The sequence below is a fragment of the Oncorhynchus keta genome, chromosome 19, assembly GCF_023373465.1.
Source record: "Oncorhynchus keta strain PuntledgeMale-10-30-2019 chromosome 19, Oket_V2, whole genome shotgun sequence".
NCBI lineage: Eukaryota > Metazoa > Chordata > Actinopteri > Salmoniformes > Salmonidae > Oncorhynchus > Oncorhynchus keta.
Window position 1 is genome coordinate 70,630,111 of NC_068439.1, and position 24,746 is coordinate 70,654,856.

A 24,746-nucleotide genomic window follows, 5' to 3' on the forward strand; every position below is an offset into this window, starting at 1 on the left:
GAAACGTGTGTGTGTCGTCTTAGCGAGACAATGAGCCAGTGGACACCACGGGAAACGTGTGTGTGTCATCTTGGCGAGACAATGAGCCAGCGGACACCACGGGAAACGTGTGTGTGTAGTCTTGGTGAGACAATGAGCCAGCGGACACCACGGGAAACGTGTGTGTGTGTCGTCTTGGTGAGACAATGAGCCAGCGGACACCACGGGAAACGTGTGTGTGTCTTGGTGAGACAATGAGCTTGGTGAGACAATGAGCCAGCGGACACCACGGGAAACGCGTGTGTGAGACAATGAGCGTCTTGGCGAGACAATGAGCCAGCGGACACCACGGGAAACATGTGTGTGTCATCTTGGCGAGACAATGAGCCATCGGACACCACGGGAAACGTGTGTGTGTCGTCTTAGCGAGACAATGAGCCAGCGGACACCACGGGAAACGTGTGTGTGTCGTCTTGGCGAGACAATGAGCCAGCGGACACCACGGGAAACGTGTGTGTCGTCTTGGTGAGACAATGAGCCAGCGGACACCACGGGAAACGTGTGTGTGTGTCGTCTTGGTGAGACAATGAGCCAGCGGACACCACGGGAAACGTGTGTTTGTCGTCTTGGCGAGACAATGAGCCAGCGGACACCACAGGAAACGTGTGTGTGTCGTCTTGGCGAGACAATGAGCCAGCGGACACCACGGGAAACGTGTGTGTGTCGTCTTGGCGAGACAATGAGCCAGCGGACACCACGGGAAACGTGTGTGTGTGAACAATGAGCGTCTTGGTGAGACAATGAGCCAGCGTACACCAGGGGAAACGTGTGTGTGTGTGTCGTCTTGGCGAGACAATGAGCCAGCGGACACCACGGGAAACGTGTGTGTGTAGTCTTGGCGAGACAATGAGCCAGCGGACACCACGGGAAACGTGTGTGTGTCGTCTTGGTGAGACAATGAGCCAGCGGACACCACGGGAAACGTGTGTGTGTCGTCTTGGTGAGACAATGAGCCAGCGGACACCACGGGAAACGTGTGTGTGTCGTCTTGGTGAGACAATGAGCCAGCGGACACCACGGGAAACGTGTGTGTGTCGTCTTGGTGAGACAATGAGCCAGCGGACACCACGGGAAACGTGTGTGTCGTCTTGGCGAGACAATGAGCCAGCGGACACCACGGGAAACATGTGTGTGTCATCTTGGCGAGACAATGAGCCAGCGGACACCACGGGAAACGTGTGTGTGTCGTCTTAGCGAGACAATGAGCCAGTGGACACCACGGGAAACGTGTGTGTGTCGTCTTGGTGAGACAATGAGCCAGCGGACACCACGGGAAACGTGTGTGTGTGTCGTCTTGGTGAGACAATGAGCCAGTGGACACCACGGGAAACGTGTGTGTCGTCTTGGTGAGACAATGAGCCAGTGGACACCACGGGAAACGTGTGTGTCGTCTTGGTGAGACAATGAGCCAGCGGACACCACGGGAAACGTGTGTGTGTCGTCTTGGCGAGACAATGAGCCAGCGGACACCACGGGAAACGTGTGTGTGTGTCGTCTTGGTGAGACAATGAGCCAGCGGACACCACAGGAAACGTGTGTGTGTCATCTTGGCGAGACAATGAGCCAGCGGACACCACGGGAAACGTGTGTGTGTCATCTTGGCGAGACAATGAGCCAGCGGACACCACGGGAAACGTGTGTGTGTCGTCTTGGCGAGACAATGAGCCAGCGGACACCACGGGAAACGTGTGTGTGTCGTCTTGGTGAGACAATGAGCCAGCGGACACCACGGAAACGTGTGTTTGTCGTCTTGGCGAGACAATGAGCCAGCGGACACCACAGGAAACGTGTGTGTGTCGTCTTGGCGAGACAATGAGCCAGCGGACACCACGGGAAACGTGTGTGTGTCGTCTTGGCGAGACAATGAGCCAGCGAACACCACGGGAAACGTGTGTGTCGTCTTGGCGAGACAATGAGCCAGCGGACACCACGGGAAACGTGTGTGTGTCGTCTTGGCGAGACAATGAGCCAGCGGACACCACGGGAAACGTGTGTGTGTCGTCTTGGCGAGACAATGAGCCAGCGGACACCAGGGGAAACGTGTGTGTGTCGTCTTGGCGAGACAATGAGCCAGCGGACACCACGGGAAACGTGTGTGTGTCGTCTTGGCGAGACAATGAGCCAGCGGACACCACGGGAAACGTGTGTGTGTCGTCTTGGTGAGACAATGAGCCAGCGGACACCACGGGAAACGTGTGTGTGTCGTCTTGGTGAGACAATGAGCCAGCGGACACCACGGGAAACGTGTGTGTGTCGTCTTGGTGAGACAATGAGCCAGTGGACACCACGGGAAACGTGTGTGTGTCGTCTTGGTGAGACAATGAGCCAGCGGACACCACGGGAAACGTGTGTGTCGTCTTGGCGAGACAATGAGCCAGCGGACACCACGGGAAACGTGTGTGTCATCTTGGTGAGACAATGAGCCAGCGGACACCACGGGAAACGTGTGTGTCGTCTTGGCGAGACAATGAGCCAGCGGACACCACGGGAAACATGTGTGTGTCATCTTGGCGAGACAATGAGCCAACGGACACCACGGGAAACGTGTGTGTGTCGTCTTGGTGAGACAATGAGCCAGTGGACACCACGGGAAACGTGTGTGTCGTCTTGGTGAGACAATGAGCCAGCGGACACCACGGGAAACGTGTGTGTGTGTCGTCTTGGTGAGACAATGAGCCAGCGGACACCACGGGAAACGTGTGTGTGTGTCGTCTTGGTGAGACAATGAGCCAGCGGACACCACAGGAAACGTGTGTGTGTCATCTTGGCGAGACAATGAGCCAGCAGACACCACGGGAAACGTGTGTGTGTCGTCTTGGCGAGACAATGAGCCAGCGGACACCACGGGAAACGTGTGTGTGTCGTCTTGGCGAGACAATGAGCCAGCGGACACCACGGGAAACGTGTGTGTGTCGTCTTGGCGAGACAATGAGCCAGCGGACACCACGGGAAACGTGTGTGTGTCGTCCTGGCGAGACAATGAGCCAGCGGACACCACGGGAAACGTGTGTGTGTGTATCGTCTTGGCGAGACAATGAGCCAGCGGACACCACGGGAAACGTGTGTGTGTGTGTGTGTGTGTGTGTGTGTGTGTGTGTGTGTGTGTGTGTGTGTGTGTCGTCTTGGCGAGACAATGAGCCAGCGGACACCACGGGAAACGTGTGTGTCGTCTTGGCGAGACAATGAGCCAGCGGACACCACGGGAAACGTGTGTGTGTCGTCTTGGCGAGACAATGAGCCAGCGGACACCACGGGAAACGTGTGTGTGTCGTCTTGGCGAGACAATGAGCCAGCGGACACCACGGGAAACGTGTGTGTGTCGTCTTGGCGAGACAATGAGCCAGCGGACACCACGGGAAACGTGTGTGTCGTCTTGGTGAGACAATGAGCCAGCGTACACCAGGGGAAACGTGTGTGTGTCGTCTTGGCGAGACAATGAGCCAGCGGACACCACGGGAAACGTGTGTGTGTGTCGTCTTGGTGAGACAATGAGCCAGCGGACACCACAGGAAACGTGTGTGTGTCATCTTGGCGAGACAATGAGCCAGCGGACACCAGAGGAAACGTGTGTGTGTCGTCTTGGCGAGACAATGAGCCAGCGGACACCACGGGAAACGTGTGTGTGTCGTCTTGGCGAGACAATGAGCCAGCGGACACCACGGGAAACGTGTGTGTGTCGTCTTGGCGAGACAATGAGCCAGCGGACACCAGGGGAAACGTGTGTGTGTCGTCTTGGCGAGACAATGAGCCAGCGGACACCAGGGGAAACGTGTGTGTGTCGTCTTGGCGAGACAATGAGCCAGCGGACACCAGGGGAAACGTGTGTGTGTCGTCTTGGCGAGACAATGAGCCAGCGGACACCAGGGGAAACGTGTGTGTGTCGTCTTGGCGAGACAATGAGCCAGCGGACACCAGGGGAAACGTGTGTGTGTCGTCTTGGTGAGACAATGAGCCAGCGGACACCACAGGAAACATGTGTGTCGTCTTGGCGAGACAATGAGCCAGCGGACACCACAGGAAACGTGTGTCGTCTTGGCGAGACAATGAGCCAGCGGACACCAGGGAAACGTGTGTGTCGTCTTGGCGAGACAATGAGCCAGCGGACACCAGGGGAAACGTGTGTGTGTCGTCTTGGTGAGACAATGAGCCAGCGGACACCAGGGGAAACGTGTGTGTGTCGTCTTGGTGAGACAATGAGCCAGCGGACACCACAGGAAACGTGTGTGTCGTCTTGGCGAGACAATGAGCCAGCGGACACCACAGGAAACATGTGTGTCGTCTTGGCGAGACAATGAGCCAGCGGACACCACAGGAAACGTGTGTGTGTCGTCTTGGCGAGACAATGAGCCAGCGGACACCACGGGAAACATGTGTGTCGTCTTGGCGAGACAATGAGCCAGCGGACACCAGGGGAAACGTGTGTGTGTCGTCTTGGTGAGACAATGAGCCAGCGGACACCACAGGAAACGTGTGTGTCGTCTTGGCGAGACAATGAGCCAGCGGACACCACAGGAAACATGTGTGTCGTCTTGGCGAGACAATGAGCCAGCGGACACCACGGGAAACATGTGTGTCGTCTTGGCGAGACAATGAGCCAGCGGACACCACGGGAAACATGTGTGTCGTCTTGGCGAGACAATGAGCCAGCGGACACCACGGGAAAAATGTGTGTCGTCTTGGCGAGACAATGAGCCAGCGGACACCAGGGGAAACGTGTGTGTGTCGTCTTGGCGAGACAATGAGCCAGCGGACACCACGGGAAACATGTGTGTCGTCTTGGCGAGACAATGAGCCAGCGGACACCACGGGAAACATGTGTGTCGTCTTGGCGAGACAATGAGCCAGCGGACACCACGGGAAACATGTGTGTCGTCTTGGCGAGACAATGAGCCAGCGGACACCAGGGGAAACGTGTGTGTGTCGTCTTGGTGAGACAATGAGCCAGCGGACACCAGGGGAAACGTGTGTGTGTCGTCTTGGTGAGACAATGAGCCAGCGGACACCACAGGAAACGTGTGTGTCGTCTTGGCGAGACAATGAGCCAGCGGACACCACAGGAAACATGTGTGTCGTCTTGGCGAGACAATGAGCCAGCGGACACCACAGGAAACGTGTTTGTGTCGTCTTGGCGAGACAATGAGCCAGCGGACACCACAGGAAACGTGTGTGTGTCGTCTTGGCGAGACAATGAGCCAGCGGACACCAGGGGAAACGTGTGTGTGTCGTCTTGGTGAGACAATGAGCCAGCGGACACCACAGGAAACGTGTGTGTCGTCTTGGCGAGACAATGAGCCAGCGGACACCACAGGAAACGTGTGTGTCGTCTTGGCGAGACAATGAGCCAGCGGACACCACAGGAAACATGTGTGTCGTCTTGGCGAGACAATGAGCCAGCGGACACCACGGGAAACATGTGTGTCGTCTTGGCGAGACAATGAGCCAGCGGACACGTGTGTCGTCTTGGCGAGACAATGAGCCAGCGGACACCAGGGGAAACGTGTGTGTGTCGTCTTGGCGAGACAATGAGCCAGCGGACACCACGGGAAACATGTGTGTCGTCTTGGCGAGACAATGAGCCAGCGGACACCACGGGAAACATGTGTGTCGTCTTGGCGAGACAATGAGCCAGCGGACACCACGGGAAACATGTGTGTCGTCTTGGCGAGACAATGAGCCAGCGTACACCAGGGGAAACGTGTGTGTCGTCTTGGTGAGACAATGAGCCAGCGGACACCAGGGGAAACGTGTGTGTGTCGTCTTGGTGAGACAATGAGCCAGCGTACACCACGGGAAACGTGTGTGCGTTTGATACAGTGAAGCCTGGAGAAAGGAAAGACGATATCGAAGCTCCCCTCCTGGACATGGGTTTTCATTTATTCCCTGCGTCCCAAATGACAACCTATGCCCTATACAGAGCAGGGTCTAGTCAGAAGTAGTGCACTATGTAGGGCAGGGATTTTTTTCTTTAGTGGATGGTCGGGGGCCGGAACATAATTACAAATAATTTGTAGACTGCAGATTGACCTCAAGAAGTTCAAACCGATATAATATTTGACTAAAACATAATAATTTCAAACCTTGCTTACATTTGAGTACGATCACATCAGGGCTTCCGTTAGGAACATCTGGCGCCGGACAACGTGACCGGGAAGAAATTAATTTACCCTCCATTTAAGAAATCCACCAGACCCCACCAGGCATTGGGTACATAACCCATTAGGGCATCTACCCACGATGCTCAGAATGACAGACATCACATGTGGATTATGGTAATTAATCTTAACAGAACATACAACTCCTGTAATGAAGCAGCCAATAAAATGTACATTTTCAAACATTTGCCAAAATGAAATTGGCAGGAAAATACAATCTAAAAAGCCCACCTGATAGTGTTTCCATAGATACACAATCTGTTAGAATCTAAATATGCAATGACTAGGATGGGTTGTTACTATGACTAGGATGGGTTGTTACTATGATTAGGATGGGTTGTTACTATGACTAGGATGTGTTGTTACTATGACTAGGATGTGTTGTTACTATGACTAGGATGGGTTGTTACTATGACTAGGATGGGTTGTTACTAGGACTAGGACGGGTTGTTACTAGGACTAGGATGGGTTGTTACTATGACGGGTTGTTCCTATGACTAGGACGGGTTGTTACTATGACGGGTTGTTACTATGACGGGTTGTTACTATGACGGGTTGTTACTATGACGGGTTGTTACTATGACGGGTTGTTACTATGACGGGTTGTTACTATGACGGGTTGTTACTAGGATGGGTTGTTACTATGACTAGGATGGGTTGTTACTATGACTAGGACGGGTTGTTACTAGGACGGGTTGTTACTAGGACGGGACGGGTTGTTACTAGGACTGGGACGGGTTGTTCTAGGACTGGGACGGGTTGTTACTAGGACGGGTTGTTACTAGGACGGGTTGTTACTAGGACGGGTTGTTACTAGGACTAGGACGGGTTGTTACTAGGACTAGGACGAGTTGTTACTATGACTAGGATGGGTTGTTACTATGACTAGGATGGGTTGTTACTAAGACTAGGATGGGTTGTTACTAAGACTAGGATGGGTTGTTACTAAGACTAGGATGGGTTGTTACTAAGACTAGGATGGGTTGTTACTAAGACTAGGATGGGTTGTTACTAAGACTAGGATGGGTTGTTACTATGACTAGGATGGGTTGTTACTATGACTAGGATGGGTTGTTACTATGACTAGGACGGGTTGTTACTAGGACTAGGACGGGTTGTTACTAGGACAGGTTTTTACTATGACTAGGACGGGTTGTTACTAGGACGGGTTGTTACTAGGACGGGTTGTTACTATGACGGGTTGTTACTATGACTATGACGGGTTGTTACTAGGACTATGACGGGTTGTTACTATGACTATGACGGGTTGTTACTATGACGGGTTGTTACTAGGACGGGTTGTTACTAGGACTAGGACGGGTTGTTACTATGACTAGGACGGGTTGTTACTATGACTAGGACATTTACACCAGAGATCTGTAATAAAATAAGGAGATGCTCATGTCTCTGCCTTAACAATGGCAGTTGTTGTCTCAAAGATGGGAAAGCAGGCTTCAAGCTTAAGTTACAAATAAGCACATAGAAACGCACTGGGCTTATTTTGGACACATTTTGGCGAGAGTGTAAGCTCTCGCTTCGCCGCTTTCTCCCAAGCCCCTCCCCCTGCCACTCACAACAACAAAGATGAGAGATCACTTCTTCCTCTGACAAGTGGTTTCAAGAGATTATTTTACTGTAATAGAGAAGTTAACCTTTCCAACCATACCCTGTTTCTACTCCTCAAATTTGGAGGAGAGCAGACACTACTAAAATGGATGTACTAATGTACATTCATTCTTGAAAATGCTCAGTTCATTGTGTGCGCATTATGGTACCACGTATTGCTAGCAGCATTTTAGTCAGATCAAGATTGTTATACTAGCTGTTTAGTCTGTTTTTTTTAAACTTTGCAATAAGCATAGAACTATTATCAAAGGAATTGGCAACTCATTCTGAGAAATAAGTCAGGCCACTTGATTTCAACATGTGAACAAAGTGGACAGGCCAGCATGCAGTTCAAACCGAGACGGACAGAAGGGTGTGTTCATAACAATTCAACTGTTTTGCCTTGTTAGCTGAATTCAGATCAGAAATTATACCTAGATCCAAGTTGGCTACACCTGAAATATAAATATTAGCTGGGTACTAACTAGCACGTGGGCTTGTGCTTGAGAGATTGAGACCGGTGTTAATTTTCTAGAATACCTGCTACATTATTAGTGAATGTGCATTATGCATGGTTCTGGTTACATTTGTAACAAAAAAGGGCATTTTTAAAGACAACCGAAAGCATGATCAGTTTTTATTGGCCCAAAAATTATTTTATGGTTGTGGAAGGCATCTATTCAGCCTCGGTATGATTACACAAACTCTGAATTCATTAAATTATTGCTGACTGTTTTAAATGCAGTGGATTTGACCTTTTAATTGTTCAACAATGCTTATTTAGAGACAACATAAAATAAAATTGAGATGCGTATATATTTTGAATTGCCCATAAGTCTGGAAAAATGTAAATGTGAGTTTTAGGCCCCATCGCTCAGCCCTAATAGTGGGGGTCCAATAGGGAAGTAAATGGAAATTGTCTGTCTATACAGAAAGAGAGGAATCCAGGATAATTTAGCTTCTTTAAAAAAAGAGCTGTGGATTGTTTCAAATTGCAAGCTCATAGGCCTTATGCCTATTTGGAAAGCCCGCCATTTGGCTGATTGAGTTGTGGTTGTCAGTAAAACACATCTAAAATGTGTGTAGATAATGTGTCTTGAGAAGAAAGGGAGGGGTGTGGTAAAGATAGAAGCGAGTCCAAGCTGTCTCTTGCCCATTCATTGTGTGAATTGTTTGCAATTTTGATTAATTCCTCATTACATATGTCATCAGTAGTAAATGTAATCCCCGTCATTTGGATCCATGAATTTATGTTAATCTTCCCAACAATCTCCCACTCGATAACCACCAATCCTCTGGGTGAAAGAGCAATGAGCAAGTTACAGGCCTAAGGCTGCATTGGCCTATAGGCTATGAGTTCCATTCACTCATTTCTTTAGCTGCCAATGGATCATGGTGTATCAATGCATATGGCAGAGGCTGGTGATGTTGCGTTAGTTGATTTTTAACTTGATCAATTTAATTAAGAATTTTTTTGAAAATGCACATACGAAAATCATAACTACGCCTTCCCAACTTGAAAGTCACGCGCTGCCTTTAAAGTCTTTAAAATAATTGCCTCCACGTTTCCATGGTGAGATTTTGTCTACAGGCTACTTTGAAGCAAGGTAAAACAAGTCTCCATAATATAAGATAAAATATTCAGGTTTTAAACAATTTAGTTTGTTTTCAAAATGCACACTACCTCCAGCTCACATTGTAAACTGGAGAGTGAGGCACTTGAATGGGAGAGTCAGCTTCAATTACCAGTTGAAGATTAAAAATAGTAGCTCTTTTTAATCGTGCACCAATAATGTTTTTAACACGCGATTGCATTTAGAATTGTTGCGCAATGAATGGGCTTCTAAAAGCAGGTTTTACTGAAGCAGCAACCAGGTGAGGAGCTGCAGGAGAAATCACGCTCAAAATAGGCTCCGTACGCTGTACGCGTGTGATAAATCAGATACATGAGGACTAACAGGAATAAACACAGGCCAATTTAATTCCACTAAATGATGAAATCAACCCATAGACTGATAAGCATGACGGTCAAATGTATTTCCGTCAATGAATAAAAAGCATTATTTTGCAAAAGGATTTTTTTGTAAAAAACAATTTTGATTTTGACAGAAATCTAGCTGAGACGCAAAGAAAGTTCAAGGAGAGGGGCTACAAGAATGACCAGATTAATATTGCCATTGAGAAAATTCAAAACAAAATGAGACATGACCTTTTTCAAGGTCAGTCTCGCAAAAAGACGCATTCTTGTGTTCTAACTACCCGCTATTCAAAGTGCTCTGAACAAATTAAGGGAATTGTTCACAAACATTGGCACATCCTAAAATCAGATGATAGTCTCGGTAATGTGTTTTCGGACCTTCCCTTGGTCGTATTCTCGCGGGGCAGAAATCTCAGAGACCAATTTGTACACTCTGATTTACCACCCCAATATATTCCTGAACTACGTCTATTTGCGCTCCTACTGGATGAAATTACAAATGTAATGGCACTTATAAATGTAGATCCTTCAAACACTCACAAACAGGGAAATCGATCCCAATCAAAGGTGTTCCACTAAGGCAGTTATTTATCTTATTTCATTTTAATGCTATTTAACCAGGCAAGTCAGTTAAGAACACATTCTTATTTTCAATGACGGCCTGGGAACAGTGGGTTAACTGCCTGTTCAGGGGCAGAACGACAGATTTGTACCTTGTCAGCGCGGGGGTTTGAACTCGCAACCTTCCGATTACTAGTCCAACGCTAGTCCACTAGGCTACCCTGCCGCTTGTCCTTGTGGTAAAAATTATGTTGGTAAAACAAAGCGCAAATTAAAAGTACGTATCTCAGAGCATCGTAGCACCATTAGGTGTAAAAACTTTACTTATCCAGTTGCGGCCCACTTCTTGGAGGCAGGCCACTCGATTTCGTCTCTGCGTTATATTGGCATCGAACATGTCACCCTCCCTAGGAGAGGGGGTGACCCTGATCATTTATTGTTAAAACGAGAGGCTGCCTGGTCTTTAACTTAAAGACCCTTGTTTCCTTCGGTCTCAATGTAGACTTTGATCTGAAGCCATTCTTGTGATTGTGACTTTGCCATTGTAATTGTGTGTAAACTTTTATAGTCAAATTAATCTACGATCGTATGCTCTCCATTTGTTTGTATGCTGTTCTTTGTATGACGTTTTAATATTTGATTATTAACCAATGATATTAGGCCACTCCTGGCCATGATTACAGACACCTGTGTCTTTTGACACTACATTAACGAGTCATCCCGCAGTGTCTGTGATTATACCCTGATGAAGACAGCTTGGCTGTCGAAACGTTGATAATAACATTTTTGCATCTGAGCTCCTAGAGTGTGCGGCTCTTTTTATTTTCAAGTTTTCTACTCCGCTAGCCAGCACCTCTAGCCAGCACCTCTAGCCAGCACCTCTAGCCAGCACCTCTAGCCTTCTGTGGTCCTTCTGTAGCTCAGTTGGTAGAGCATGGCGCTTGTAACGCCAGGGTAGTGGGTTCGATTCCCGGGACCACCCATACGTAGAATGTATGCACACATGACTTGTAAGTCGCTTTGGATAAAAGCGTCTGCTAAATGGCACTTATTATTATTATTATTATTATAGCCAGCACCTCTAGCCAGCACCTCTAGCTAGCACCTCTAGCCAGCACCACTAGCCAGCACCTCTAGCCAGCACCTCTAGCCAGCACCTCTCCTAAATAGGTGTGCGTTTCTTTTTCTTTTAGATTTTTTTGCCGGTAATAGTTTTCAGCTTTTCATTCTTTTTTCCAGCCAAAAGCCATAAATTGCAAGCTAACGGTAATCCTGGATCACATATACAGTATCTCTCTTTGCCTGGTAAGACTTTCAGGGCTCTACGATGGGCCTTTTTGTTTTTACAAGGAGCATGTGCGTGCCTAACTTGAACACTTTAGGAGCACCGGGTTGCAGTACAGTGAAGTAATCATTGATTGCAACAATTACCGTCTGGGTGATTTGTTTTCTAGGCATACTGGTGCTCCTAAAAAAATGTCCGGTCGCACAGCGGGTAAAATGGGTGCACTGTGAAGAATTCCAAAATTAAAATCACTTTGCGCCGATTTGCTGGTGTTTTTACAGTCTTATGTTCCCCCCCCCCCCCACACACTAGTTTTGGGCTCCGAAAGCTAACTAAAGTCACCAGTGGGCCACCAGTTGGGGATTCCTAAAATAGGGAATAGGGTGTCATTTGGAATGCATACTGTGGCTGACTGCAGCCCGGCAGCTTGGCTGTCAAGCCTGGTCTCCGTGAAGAACGCTCTCCTGAAGGGAGCAGCCAGGGTCCAAGCCCTCTGCATTTTACTGACGCTGTGAATGCAGCTCTCGGCTTAGATTGGAGGTCACGTTACGCTTGGCAGGAAGGATGAATTTGGCCTTAAAATCGGCTTTAAAGTAAAGAGTAGCTTTTCTCTCTCTGGATCCGTTTGACCGGATAAAGGCCTGTAGTTAACAAGAATTGATGAACCTGGTCAGGCAGCCCTACCACTCTCATAGTCTGTGTCTCTATGGAAACAGCACACCCTTGCAGATCCCTGCAACTTGATGAGTGTTTTCTTCTGAAATGATTCACTAGAATTCATTGGTGATTAAGTGTCAGCACCTATAAAAAAAAACTGAATAGCACTGAGACACGGGTTAGAAGCAAATCTCTTAAAATAAGGAATGCAGCTTTTTGAGGGCACACAACAATCAAGATAGGTGAAATAGACGTGATTACATAATGAACCGGTTGCTTGCTGGCGACGGATGTATTCTTGAGCACCCAGCGGACGGTTGCTTTGGGGAATAATAATAAAATGTACATTTTAACACATAGCTGTGCTATTGCTGATACAGTCTAATGGAGTTCCTGTTGACCTCCATCACATAGAGCCTGTCAGAGCTGATATGTTGCAACTCAAATGGCTCCCTATCCCCGACATAGGGCTCTAGTCAAAAGTAGTGCACTGTGTCCATGATCAAAAGTAGTGCACTATATAGGGAATAGGGTGCCATTTGGGATTCACACATATTGTGACGCTTTGTTGCCGCTGGATGCTTTGTTTAATTCCCTTACATCACGCATCCCTCGCCCCACCTCAAACACATTCCCTTACATCACGCATCCCTCGCCCCACCTCAAACACATTCCCTTACATCACGCATCCCTCGCCCCACCTCAAACACATTCCCTTACATCACGCATCCCTCGCCCCACCTCAAACACATTCCTTACATCACGCATCCCTCGCCCCCACCTCAAACAAACACATCCCTCCCACATTCCCTTACATCACGCATCCCTCGCCCCACCTCAAACACATTCCCTTACATCACGCATCCTCGCCCCCACCTCAAACACATTCCCTTACATCACGCATCCTCGCATCCACATTCGCCCCACCTCAAACACATTCCCTTACATCACGCATCCTCGCCCCACCTCAAACACATTCCCTTACATCACGCATCCTCGCCCCACCTCAAACACATTCCCTTACATCACGCATCCCTCGCCCCACCTCAAACACATTCCCTTACATCACGCATCCCTCGCCCCACCTCAAACACATTCAAACACGCATCCCTCCAAACACATTCCCTTACATCACGCATCCTCGCCCCACCTCAAACACATTCCCTTACATCACGCATCCCTCGCCCCACCTCAAACACATTCCCTTACATCACGCATCCCTCGCCCCACCTCAAACACATTCCCTTACATCACGCATCCCTCGCCCCACCTCAAACACATTCCCTTACATCACGCATCCCTCGCCCCACCTCAAACACATTCCCTTACATCACGCATCCCTCGCCCCACCTCAAACACATTCCCTTACATCACGCATCCCTCGCCCCACCTCAAACACATTCCCTTACATCACGCATCCCACCTCAAACACATTCCCTCGCCCCACCTCAAACACATCACGCATCCCTCGCCCCACCTCAAACACATTCCCTTACATCACGCATCCTCGCCCCCACCAAACGCATCCCATCGCCCCCCAAACACATTCCCTTACATCACGCATCCTCGCCCCACCTCAAACACATTCCCTTACATCACGCATCCCTCGCCCCACCTCAAACACATCAAACACATTCCCTTACATCACGCATCCCTCGCCCCACCTCAAACACATTCCCTTACATCACGCATCCCTCGCCCCACCTCAAACACATTCCTTACATCACGCATCCTCGCCCCACCTCAAACACATTCCCTTACATCACGCATCCCTGCCCCCACCTCAAACACATTCCCTTACATCACGCATCCTCGCCCCACCTCAAACACATTCCCTTACATCACGCATCCCTCGCCCCACCTCAAACACATTCCCTTACATCACGCATCCTCGCCCCACCTCAAACACATTCCCTCCTCGCCCCACCTCAAACACATCCCTTACATCACCTCAAACACATTCCCTTACATCACGCATCCCTCGCCCCACCTCAAACACATTCCCTTACATCACGCATCCTCGCCCCACCTCAAACACATCAAACACATTCCCTTACATCACGCATCACGCATCCTCAAACACATTCCCTTACATCACGCCCCCACCTCAAACACATTCCCTTACATCACGCATCCCTCGCCCCACCTCAAACACATTCCCTTACATCACGCATCCTCGCCCCACAAACACATTCCCTTACATCACGCATCCTCGCCCCACCTCAAACACATTCCCTTACATCACGCATCCTCGCCCCACCTCAAACACATTCCCTTACATCACGCATCCCTCGCCCCACCTCAAACACATTCCCTTACATCACGCATCCCTCGCCCCACCTTAAACACATTCCCTTACATCACGCATCCCTCGCCCCACCTCAAACACATTCCCTTGGAACATATTTTATTACTGTGTAGCCAAGCATTTCACAAGCAAAGGAAGTCTTTAATGTGTAAGCTATTTGTAATATCGCTGTTTGTCAGCCTGCCTGGCTGAGAGCTTGTACAACACTATGCCTACATTGCACTGTGTGAACGTCCTTAATGATCTGGAAGAGGTATTGAAGAATGGAAAAACAGACCCGCTGAATTTCATTGGAAATGTTTTATTATTCAGGATTTGGTTCTATAACGCATGTAAACTCCAACTCCAATATATCATCTGTCATATGATGCATCAGCAGATGAAACTCATGTTCATCCCAATGTATGCATAACTCAAGTAGAGTTGAGTGGAGGTGGAGTTGGCCCCTGGCTGGCTGCATACTTTCACTATGATTAGTTTCCTGTGCGTGGCCCTCCCAGACACACACACAGAGTACATGCCCCACTCCTCTCCCCTGGCCCTCCCTGCCTGTTGAGGGAAGTGGTCTTTATTGTGCCAGAGCAGCTGTTCCATACAACCGGCATGTGAGTGAGTACGACAGAGCACTGATGGCATCCTCGAAGTGTAAACATTGGCCTGTGTCTGACCTGGCCGTGACCCAGCTATCACTGCACTCCACTTGAGTAATCCTGGCCAGCCCTGCTCAGTCTGTAAATATCTCACCAGGCTACCGGCTTAATGGGACTGTTTTTCTCATTGCCTCATTTCAAACAGACTGATTCCCAGTGATCTGACTGGCTTCCTCCTGAGTATTTGCTCACCTCAGGAAATGGTAGGCTCTCGTTTTGAGGAAATCCTACAAAATAAATGAACCACAGAAGATTTCATGTCTGCTGAGTCACTGGGCTGCAGGCTAGTTTATACTAATCAGTATGATGTATTTTATTGAACCTTTATTTAACTAGGCAAGTCAGTTAAGAACAAATTCTTATTTACAATGACGGCCTACCAAAAGGCCTTCTGCGGGGACGGGGGCCTGGGATTCAAATAAAAAATATAGGACAAAACACACATTACGACAAGGGAGACAACACTACATAAAGAGAGACCTAAGACAACAACATAGCAAGGCAGCAACACATGACAACACAACATGGTAGCAACACAAAACATGGTACAAACATTATTGGGCAAAAAGACAACAATACATCCCACACAGCAGCCACAACTGTCATTAAGTGTCCATGATTTGAGTCTTTGAATTAAGAGATGGAGATAAAACTGTCCAGTTTTAGTGTTTGTTGCAGCTTGTTCCAGTCGCTAGCTGCAGTGAACTGAAAAGAGGAGCGACCCAGGGATGTGTGTGCTTTGGGGATCTTTAACAGAATGTGACTGGCTGAATGGGTGCAATAAATAAGCATCAACCAGTGGGTCTTGCGACAGGTTTACAGAGATGACCAGTTTACAGAGGAGTATAGAGTGCAGTGATGTGTCCTATAAGGAGCATTGGTGGCAAATCTGATGGTCGAACGGTAAAGAACCTCGAGAGCACCCTTACCTGCTGATCTATGAATTACTTCTCTGTAATCTAACATGGGAAGGATGGTCATCTGAATCAGGGTTAGTTTGGCAGCTGGGGTGATTTACGATAGAGTAAACCAGATTAAACTTTAGCCTGCAGCTTTGGTATGTGCTGAGAGAAGGACAGTGTACCGTAAACAAAACAGTACAAATCACCCATTCTCCACTCCATGTTTGAGCTCTTCGGATTAAAGGCAGTTGTTTGTTGGCAGAGGGGGGGGTGCATTTTAAATGTCAGCAGAAATAGATTAGTACATTTCTGTTTCATTTCTCCTTCAACCTGCATCTCTCTCGCTCACTCTCTCCCGTCCTCTCTCGCTCACTCTCTCCCGTCCTCTCTCGCTCGCTCTCTCCCGTCCTCTCTCGCTCGCTCGCTCTCTCCCGTCCTCTCTCGCTCGCTCGCTCTCTCCCGTCCTCTCTCGCTCGCTCGCTCTCTCCCGTCCTCTCTCGCTCGCTCGCTCTCTCCCGTCCTCTCTCGCTCGCTCGCTCTCTCCCGTCCTCTCTCGCTCGCTCTCTCCCGTCCTCTCTCGCTCGCTCGCTCTCTCCCGTCCTCTCTCGCTCGCTCGCTCTCTCCCGTCCTCTCTCGCTCGCTCGCTCTCTCCCGTCCTCTCTCGCTCGCTCGCTCTCTCCCGTCCTCTCTCGCTCGCTCGCTCTCTCCCGTCCTCTCTCGCTCCTCTCTCCCGTCCTCGCTCGCTCGCTCTCCCGTCCTCGCTCGCTCGCTCTCTCCCGTCCTCTCTCGCTCGCTCTCTCCCGTCCTCTCTCGCTCGCTCGCTCTCTCCCGTCCTCTCTCGCTCGCTCGCTCTCTCCCGTCCTCTCTCGCTCGCTCGCTCTCTCCCGTCCTCTCTCGCTCGCTCGCTCTCTCCCGTCCTCTCTCGCTCGCTCGCTCTCTCCCGTCCTCTCTCGCTCGCTCGCTCTCTCCCGTCCTCTCTCGCTCGCTCGCTCTCTCCCGTCCTCGCTCGCTCGCTCTCTCCCCGTCCTCTCTCGCTCGCTCGCTCTCTCCCGTCCTCTCTCGCTCGCTCTCTCTCCCGTCCTCTCTCGCTCGCTCGCTCTCTCCCGTCCTCTCTCGCTCGCTCGCTCTCTCCCGTCCTCTCTCGCTCGCTCGCTCTCTCCCGTCCTCTCTCGCTCGCTCTCTCCCGTCCTCTCTCGCTCGCTCTCCCGTCCTCTCTCGCTCGCTCGCTCGCTCGCTCTCTCCGTCCTCTCTCGCTCGCTCGCTCGCTTTCGCTCTCTCCCGTCCTCTCTCGCTCGCTCGCTCTCCCGTCCTCTCTCGCTCGCTCGCTCTCTCCGTCCTCTCTCTCGCTCGCTCGCTCTCTCCCGTCCTCTCTCGCTCGCTCGCTCTCTCCCGTCCTCTCTCGCTCGCTCGCTCTCTCTCTCCCTCCTCTCTCGCTGCGCTCGCTCTCTCTCTCCCGTCCTCTCTGCTTCAGCTCTCTCGCTCTCTCCCGTCCTCGCTCGCTCGCTCTCTCTCTCCCGTCCTCGCTCGCTCGCTCTCTCTCTCCCGTCCTCGCTCGCTCGCTCTCTCTCTCCCGTCCTCGCTCGCTCGCTCTCTCTCTCCCGTCCTCGCTCTCTCCCCCGTCCTCTCTCTCCCGTCCTCTCTCTCTCCCGTCCTCTCTCTCTCTCTCTCGCTCTCTCTCCCGTCCTCTCTCTCTCTCGCTCTCTCTCTCCCGTCCTCTCTCTCTCGCTCGCTCTCTCCCTCCCGTCCTCTCTCTCTCTCTCGCTCTCTCTCTCCCGTCCTCCCTCTCTCGCTCGCTCTCTCTCTCCCGTCCTCTCTCTCGCTCTCTCTCTCTCGCTCTCTCTGTCCCGTCCTCGCTCTCTCCCGTCCTCTCTCTCGCTCTCTCTCTCCCGTCCTCTCTCTCTCTCTCGCTCTCTCTCCCGTCCTCCCTCGCTCGCTCTCTCTCTCCCGTCCTCTCTCTCTCGCTCGCTCTCTCTCTCCCGTCCTCCCTCTCTCGCTCTCTCTCTCCCGTCCTCCCTCTCTCGCTCGCTCTCTCTCTCCCGTCCTCCCTCTCTCGCTCGCTCTCTCTCTCCCGTCCTCCCTCTCTCGCTCGCTCTCTCTCTCCCGTCCTCCCTCTCTCGCTCGCTCTCTCTCTCCCGTCCTCCCTCTCTCGCTCGCTCTCTCTCTCCCGTCCTCCCTCTCTCGCTCGCTCTCTCTCTCCCGTCCTCCCTCTCTCGCTCGCTCTCTTTCTCCCGTCCTCCCTCTCTTGCTCGCTCTCTCTCTCCCGTCCTCCCTCTCTCGCTCGCTCTCTCTCTCCCGTCCTCCCTCTCTCGCTCGCTCGCTCTCTCCCGTCCTCGCTCGCTCCCTCTCTCTCTCCCGTCCTCTCTCTCTCCCGTCCTCCCTCCTCGCTCGCTCTCTCTCCCGTCCTCCCTCCTCGCTCGCTCGCTCTCTCCTCCCCCTCGCTCGCTCGCTCTCTCCCGTCCTCCCTCTCTCGCTCGCTCTCTCCCGTCCTCCCTCTCTCGCTCGCTCTCTCCCGTCCTCCCTCTCTCTCGCTCGCTCTCTCCCGTCCTCCCTCTCTCGCTCGCTCGCTCTCTCCCGTCCTCCCTCTCTCGCTCGCTCGCTCTCTCCCGTCCTCCCTCTCTCGCTCGCTCGCTCTCTCCCGTCCTCCCTCTCTCGCTCGCTCGCTCTCTCCCGTCCTCCCTCTCTCGCTCGCTCGCTCTCTCCCGTCCTCCCTCTCTCGCTCGCTCGCTCTCTCCCGTCCTCCCTCTCTCGCTCGCTCGCTCTCTCCCGTCCTCCCTCTCTCGCTCGCTCTCTCCCGTCTTCCCTCTCTCGCTCGCTCTCTCCCGTCTTCCCTCTCTCGCTCGCTCTCTCCCGTCTTCCCTCTCTCGCTCGCTCTCTCCCGTCTTCCCTCTCTCGCTCGCTCTCTCCCGTCCTCGCTCGCTCGCTCGCTCTCTCCCGTCCTCGCTCGCTCGCTCTCTCCCGTCCTCGCTCGCTCGCTCGCTCTCTCTCCCGTCCTCTCTCGCTCGCTCGCTCTCTCTCCCGTCCTCTCTCGCTCGCTCTCTCCTGTCCTCTCTCGCTCGCTCTCTCCTGTCCTCTCTCGCTCGCTCTCTCCCGTCCTCCCTCTCTCGCTCGCTCTCTCCCGTCTTCCCTCTCTCGCTCGCTCTCTCCCGTCTTCCCTCTCTCGCTCGCTCTCTCCCGTCCTCGCTCGCTCGCTCGCTCTCTCTCCCGTCCTCTCTCGCTCGCTCTCTCCTGTCCTCTCTCGCTCGCTCTCTCCCGTCCTCCCTCTCTCGCTCGCTCTCTCCCGTCCTCGCTCGCTCGCTCGCTCTCTCCCGTCCTCCCTCTCTCGCTCGCTCTCTCCCGTCCTCGCTCTCTCCCGTCCTCGCTCGCTCGCTCTCTCCCGTCCTCGCTCGCTCGCTCTCTCCCGTCCTCGCTCGCTCGCTCTCTCCCGTCCTCGCTCGCTCGCTCTCTCCCGTCCTCGCTCGCTCGCTCGCTCGCTCCCGTCCTCCCTCGCTCGCTCGCTCTCTCCCGTCCTCGCTCGCTCGCTCGCTCTCTCCGTCCTCGCTCGCTCGCTCGCTCTCTCCCGTCCTCGCTCGCTCGCTCTCTCCCGTCCTCCCTCGCTCTCTCCCGTCCTCCCTTACTCGCTCGCTCGCTCTCTCCCGTCCTCTCTCGCTCGCTCTCTCCCGTCCTCTTCCCTCTCTCCCGCTCGCTCTCTCCCGTCTTCCCTCTCTCGCTCGCTCTCTCCGTCTTCCCTCTCTCGCTCGCTCTCTCCCGTCTTCCCTCTCTCGCTCGCTCTCTCTTCCTCTCTCGCTCGCTCTCTCCATTCCCTCGCTCGCTCGCTCTCTCTCCCGTCCTCTCTCGCTCGCTCTCTCCCGTCCTCCCTCTCTCCCCGCTCGCTCTCTCCCGTCCTCCCTCTCTCGCTCGCTCTCTCCCGTCTTCCCTCTCTCGCTCGCTCTCTCCCGTCTTCCCTCTCTCGCTCGCTCTCTCCCGTCCTCCCTCTCTCGCTCGCTCTCTCCCGTCCTCCCTCTCTCGCTCGCTCTCTCTCCGTCCTCTCTCGCTCGCTCTCTCCTGTCCTCTCTCTCGCTCGCTCTCTCCCGTCCTCCCTCTCTCGCTCGCTCTCTCCCGTCCTCGCTCTCTCCCGTCCTCGCTCGCTCGCTCTCTCCCGTCCTCGCTCGCTCGCTCTCTCCCGTCCTCGCTCGCTCGCTCTCTCCCGTCCTCGCTCGCTCGCTCTCTCCCGTCCTCGCTCGCTCGCTCTCTCCCGTCCTCGCTCGCTCGCTCTCTCCCGTCCTCGCTCGCTCGCTCTCTCCCGTCCTCGCTCGCTCGCTCTCTCTCCCGTCCTCGCTCGCTCGCTCGCTCGCTCTCTCCCGTCCTCCCTCGCTCTCTCCCGTCCTCCCTTACTCGCTCGCTCTCTCCCATCCTCGCTCGCTCGCTCTCTCCCGTCCTCTCTCGCTCGCTCTCTCCCGTCCTCTCTCGCTCGCTCTCTCTCTCCCGTCCTCGCTCGCTCTCTCTCTCCCGTCCTCGCTCGCTCTCTCTCCCGTCCTCTCTCGCTCGCTCTCCCGTCCTCTCTCGCTCTCCCTCCCGTCCTCTCTCGCTCTCCCTCCCGTCCTCTCTCGCTCGCTCTCCCGTCCTCTCTCGCTCGCTCTCCCGTCCTCTCTCGCTCGCTCTCCCGTCCTCTCTCGCTCGCTCTCCCGTCCTCTCTCGCTCGCTCTCCCGTCCTCTCTCGCTCGCTCTCCCGTCCTCTCTCGCTCGCTCTCCCGTCCTCTCTCGCTCGCTCTCCCGTCCTCTCTCGCTCGCTCTCCCGTCCTCTCTCGCTCGCTCTCCCGTCCTCTCTCGCTCGCTCTCCCGTCCTCTCTCGCTCGCTCTCTCTCTCTCTCCCGTCCTCGCTCGCTCTCTCTCTCCCGTCCTCGCTCGCTCGCTCGCTCTCTCTCTCCCGTCCTCGCTCGCTCTCTCTCTCCCGTCCTCTCTCGCTCTCTCTCTCCCGTGCTCGCTCGCTCGCTCTCTCTCTCCCGTCCTCGCTCGCTCGCTCTCTCTCTCCCGTCCTCGCTCGCTCGCTCTCTCTCTCCCGTCCTCGCTCGCTCGCTCTCTCTCTCCCGTCCTCGCTCGCTCGCTCTCTCTCTCCCGTCCTCGCTCGCTCGCTCTCTCTCTCTCTCCCGTCCTCTCTCGCTCGCTCCCTCTCTCTCTCCCGTCCTCGCTCGCTCGCTCTCTCTCTCCCGTCCTCGCTCGCTCGCTCTCTCTCTCCCGTCCTCGCTCGCTCGCTCTCTCTCTCCCGTCCTCGCTCGCTCGCTCTCTCTCTCTCCCGTGCTCGCTCGCTCTCTCCCGTCCTCTCTCGCTCGCTCTCTCCTGTCACCTCTCTCCTGTCCCCTCTCTTGCGCTCGCTCTCTCCTGTGTCCCCTCTCTCGCTCTGTGTGTGTTCTGTCCTTCTCTGTCTGTATAGGAGGTGTCACAAGAGTGCTATGTCAATAGGGCCCAATCTGCTATGACCCCTGGGAAGCCCAACCATGAGGAGATGGGCCTCAGCCAGCAGGACAGACCCTCCAGTCTACCTGTAAGTCCACTTCAGTTTCTGAAAAACACCAGCAAGCACTGCACCACAAAATGTGCTGTAAGGCTACTTCACAACCACTGGAAACGCATACTGAACAGCACTCGAAATGCACGGCAAAATGTACTGAGGGAACTGCAACACACACACATCCAGGGTTTTAGTTTACTTAATTGACTGCCTTCAATTGGAATTGAGCTCAATCCTGAGGCACACACACTGCATCAGCCTACCCTTTTAAATATTTATTGCAGGGCAGGAGCCATGTCCTTAACACTTGTCAGGGCTGACATGACCTTTTGGGTCCTTGCTACTACTTTAACAAGACCACAGGGCTTTAACTGGGACCATGGTGGGACTCAGACCCAGCACAATATTACCTGTAACGTGCACTACTTTAACAAGACCACAGGGATTTAACTGGGACCATGGTGGGACTCAGACCCAGCACAATATTACCTGTAACGTGCACTACTTTAACAAGACCACAGGGCTTTAACTGGGACCATGGTGGGACTCAGACCCAGCACAATATTACCTGTAACGTGCACTACTTTAACAAGACCACAGGGCTTTAACTGGGACCATGGTGGGACTCAGACCCAGCACCATATTACCTGTAACGTGCATGGTGGGCCAGTCTCCCACTAACGCTGAGTGCTGGTTCTCTCTAGTCTCTCTGGGCCAGTCTCCCACTAACACTGAGTGCTGGTTCTCTCTAGTCTCTCTGGGCCAGTCTCCCACTAACGCTGAGTGCTGGTTCTCTCTAGTCTCTCTGGGCCAGTCTCCCACTAACGCTGAGTGCTGGTTCTCTCTAGTCTCTCTGGGCCAGTCTCCCACTAACGCTGAGTGCTGGTTCTCTCTAGTCTCTCTGGGCCAGTCTCCCACTAACGCTGAGTGCTGGTTCTCTCTAGTCTCTCTGGGCCAGTCTCCCACTAACGCTGAGTGCTGGTTCTCTCTAGTCTCTCTGGGCCAGTCTCCCACTAACGCTGAGTGCTGGTTCTCTCTAGTCTCTCTGGGTCTCTCTGGTGCTGGTTCTCTCTAGTCTCCCACTCCCAACGCTGAGTGCTGGTTCTCTCTAGTCTCTCTGGGCCAGTCTGGTTCCCTAGTCTCTCTGGGCCAGTCTCCCACGCTGAGTGCTGGTTCTCTCTAGTCTCTCTGGGCCAGTCTCCCACTAACGCTGAGTGCTGGTTCTCTCTAGTTTCTCTGGGCCAGTCTCCCACTCCCACTACGCTGAGTGCTGGTTCTCTCTAGTCTCTCTGGTGCTGGTTCAGTCTCCCACTAACGCTGAGTGCTGGTTCTCTCTAGTCTCTCTGGGCCAGTCTCCCACTAACGCTGAGTGCTGGTTCTCTCTAGTCTCTCTGGGCCAGTCTCCCACTAACGCTGAGTGCTGGTTCTCTCTAGTTTCTCTGGGCCAGTCTCCCACTCTAGTCTCTCTGGGCCAGTCTCCCACTAACGCTGAGTGCTGGTTCTCTCTAGTCTGGGCCAGTCTCCCACTAACGCTGAGTGCTGGTTCTCTCTAGTCTCTCTGGGCCAGTCTCCCACTAACGCTGAGTGCTGGTTCTCTCTAGTCTCTCTGGGCCAGTCTCCCACTAACGCTGAGTGCTGGTTCTCTCTAGTCTCTCTGGGCCAGTCTCCCACTAACGCTGAGTGCTGGTTCTCTCTAGTCTCTCTGGGCCACGCTGAGTGCTGGTTCTCTCTAGTCTCTCTGGGCCAGTCTCCCACTAACGCTGAGTGCTGGTTCTCTCTAGTCTCTCTGGGCCAGTCTCCCACTAACGCTGAGTGCTGGTTCTCTCTAGTTTCTCTGGGCCAGTCTCCCACTACGCTGAGTGCTGGTTCTCTCTAGTCTCTCTGGGCCAGTCTCCCACTAACGCTGAGTGCTGGTTCTCTCTAGTCTCTCTGGGCCAGTCTCCCACTAACGCTGAGTGCTGGTTCTCTCTAGTCTCTCTGGGCCAGTCTCCCACTAACGCTGAGTGCTGGTTCTCTCTAGTCTCTCTGGGCCAGTCTCCCACTAACGCTGAGTGCTGGTTCTCTCTAGTCTCTCTGGGCCAGTCTCCCACTAACGCTGAGTGCTGGTTCTCTCTAGTCTCTCTGGGCCAGTCTCCCACTAACGCTGAGTGCTGGTTCTCTCTAGTCTCTCTGGGCCAGTCTCCCACTAACGCTGAGTGCTGGTTCTCTCTAGTCTCTCTGGGCCAGTCTCCCTAGTCTCTCTGGGCCACTAACGCTGAGTGCTGGTTCTCTCTAGTCTCTCTGGGCCAGTCTCCCACTAACGCTGAGTGCTGGTTCTCTCTAGTCTCTCTGGGCCAGTCTCCCACTAACGCTGAGTGCTGGTTCTCTCTAGTCTCTCTGGGCCAGTCTCCCACTAACGCTGAGTGCTGGTTCTCTCTAGTCTCTCTGGGCCAGTCTCCCACTAACGCTGAGTGCTGGTTCTCTCTAGTCTCTCTGGGCCAGTCTCCCACTAACGCTGAGTGCTGGTTCTCTCTAGTCTCTCTGGGCCAGTCTCCCACTAACAATGAGGTCTGGTTCTCCATGGCTTTTGAGCTGACTTTGCCCACACAAACCTTATTTAGGCTGCTGTCTTATTGAGGAGGGTTGGAGAGAGCAAGGGTGCTGAAGGGCTCTCTTCAACCTTACTCCTCCTCATTCCCTGCTGCAGTCTCCTCTGTTCGGCCGTGTCTAAGTGCTCAACTGAGTGAGTCAGGGTGGGCCCACAGCTCTCTGTCAGTCGGAGCTCTTCCTCGTTGCTCCCATCCACTTATTTTTCCTTCTGTTTGACTGTCCATTTCATAGTTACTGATACAGCATTGTTTTGGCTGTGGACGGATGTGGACATTAGAGGTTGAACGATTATGATTTTTCGACGCCGATACCGATTATTGGAGGACAAAAAAAGCAGATGCCGATTTAAATCATATATATTTATTTATTTATTTATTTTTAATAATAATAAAAAAATATTTTAAAAAAACAATTGTAATAATGACAATTACAACCATACTGAATGAACACTTATTTTAATTTAATATAATACATCAATCAAATCAATTTAGCCTCAACTAAATAATGAAACATGTTCAATTTGGTTTAAATAATG

The 24,746-nt window shown here is 52.7% G+C and overlaps 1 protein-coding gene and 1 long non-coding RNA gene across 8 annotated transcripts in view; one reads left to right on the forward strand and one right to left on the reverse strand.

Moving 5' to 3' along the window:
• Nucleotides 1-24,746, forward strand: part of LOC118398803 (AT-rich interactive domain-containing protein 1B-like) — a 111,291-nt gene that overhangs the window by 15,778 nt on the left and 70,767 nt on the right. The window contains exon 4 of the mRNA XM_052471224.1: nucleotides 21,545-21,655. Coding sequence (XP_052327184.1) covers nucleotides 21,545-21,655 — 111 coding nt within the window. The remainder of the gene's footprint in view (nucleotides 1-21,544; nucleotides 21,656-24,746) is intronic.
• Nucleotides 10,830-15,560, reverse strand: LOC127909466 (uncharacterized). Of its 7 annotated transcripts, none has more exons than XR_008071287.1 (4): nucleotides 14,538-15,560; nucleotides 13,428-13,667; nucleotides 13,283-13,362; nucleotides 10,830-13,018 (listed from the first exon to the last, which is right to left on the reverse strand). It is a non-coding gene; the product is annotated as an uncharacterized LOC127909466 (long non-coding RNA). The 7 variants fall into 7 exon arrangements; XR_008071290.1 differs by lacking the exon at nucleotides 14,538-15,560 and adding an exon at nucleotides 14,384-14,450; XR_008071289.1 differs by lacking the exon at nucleotides 14,538-15,560 and adding an exon at nucleotides 14,228-14,294.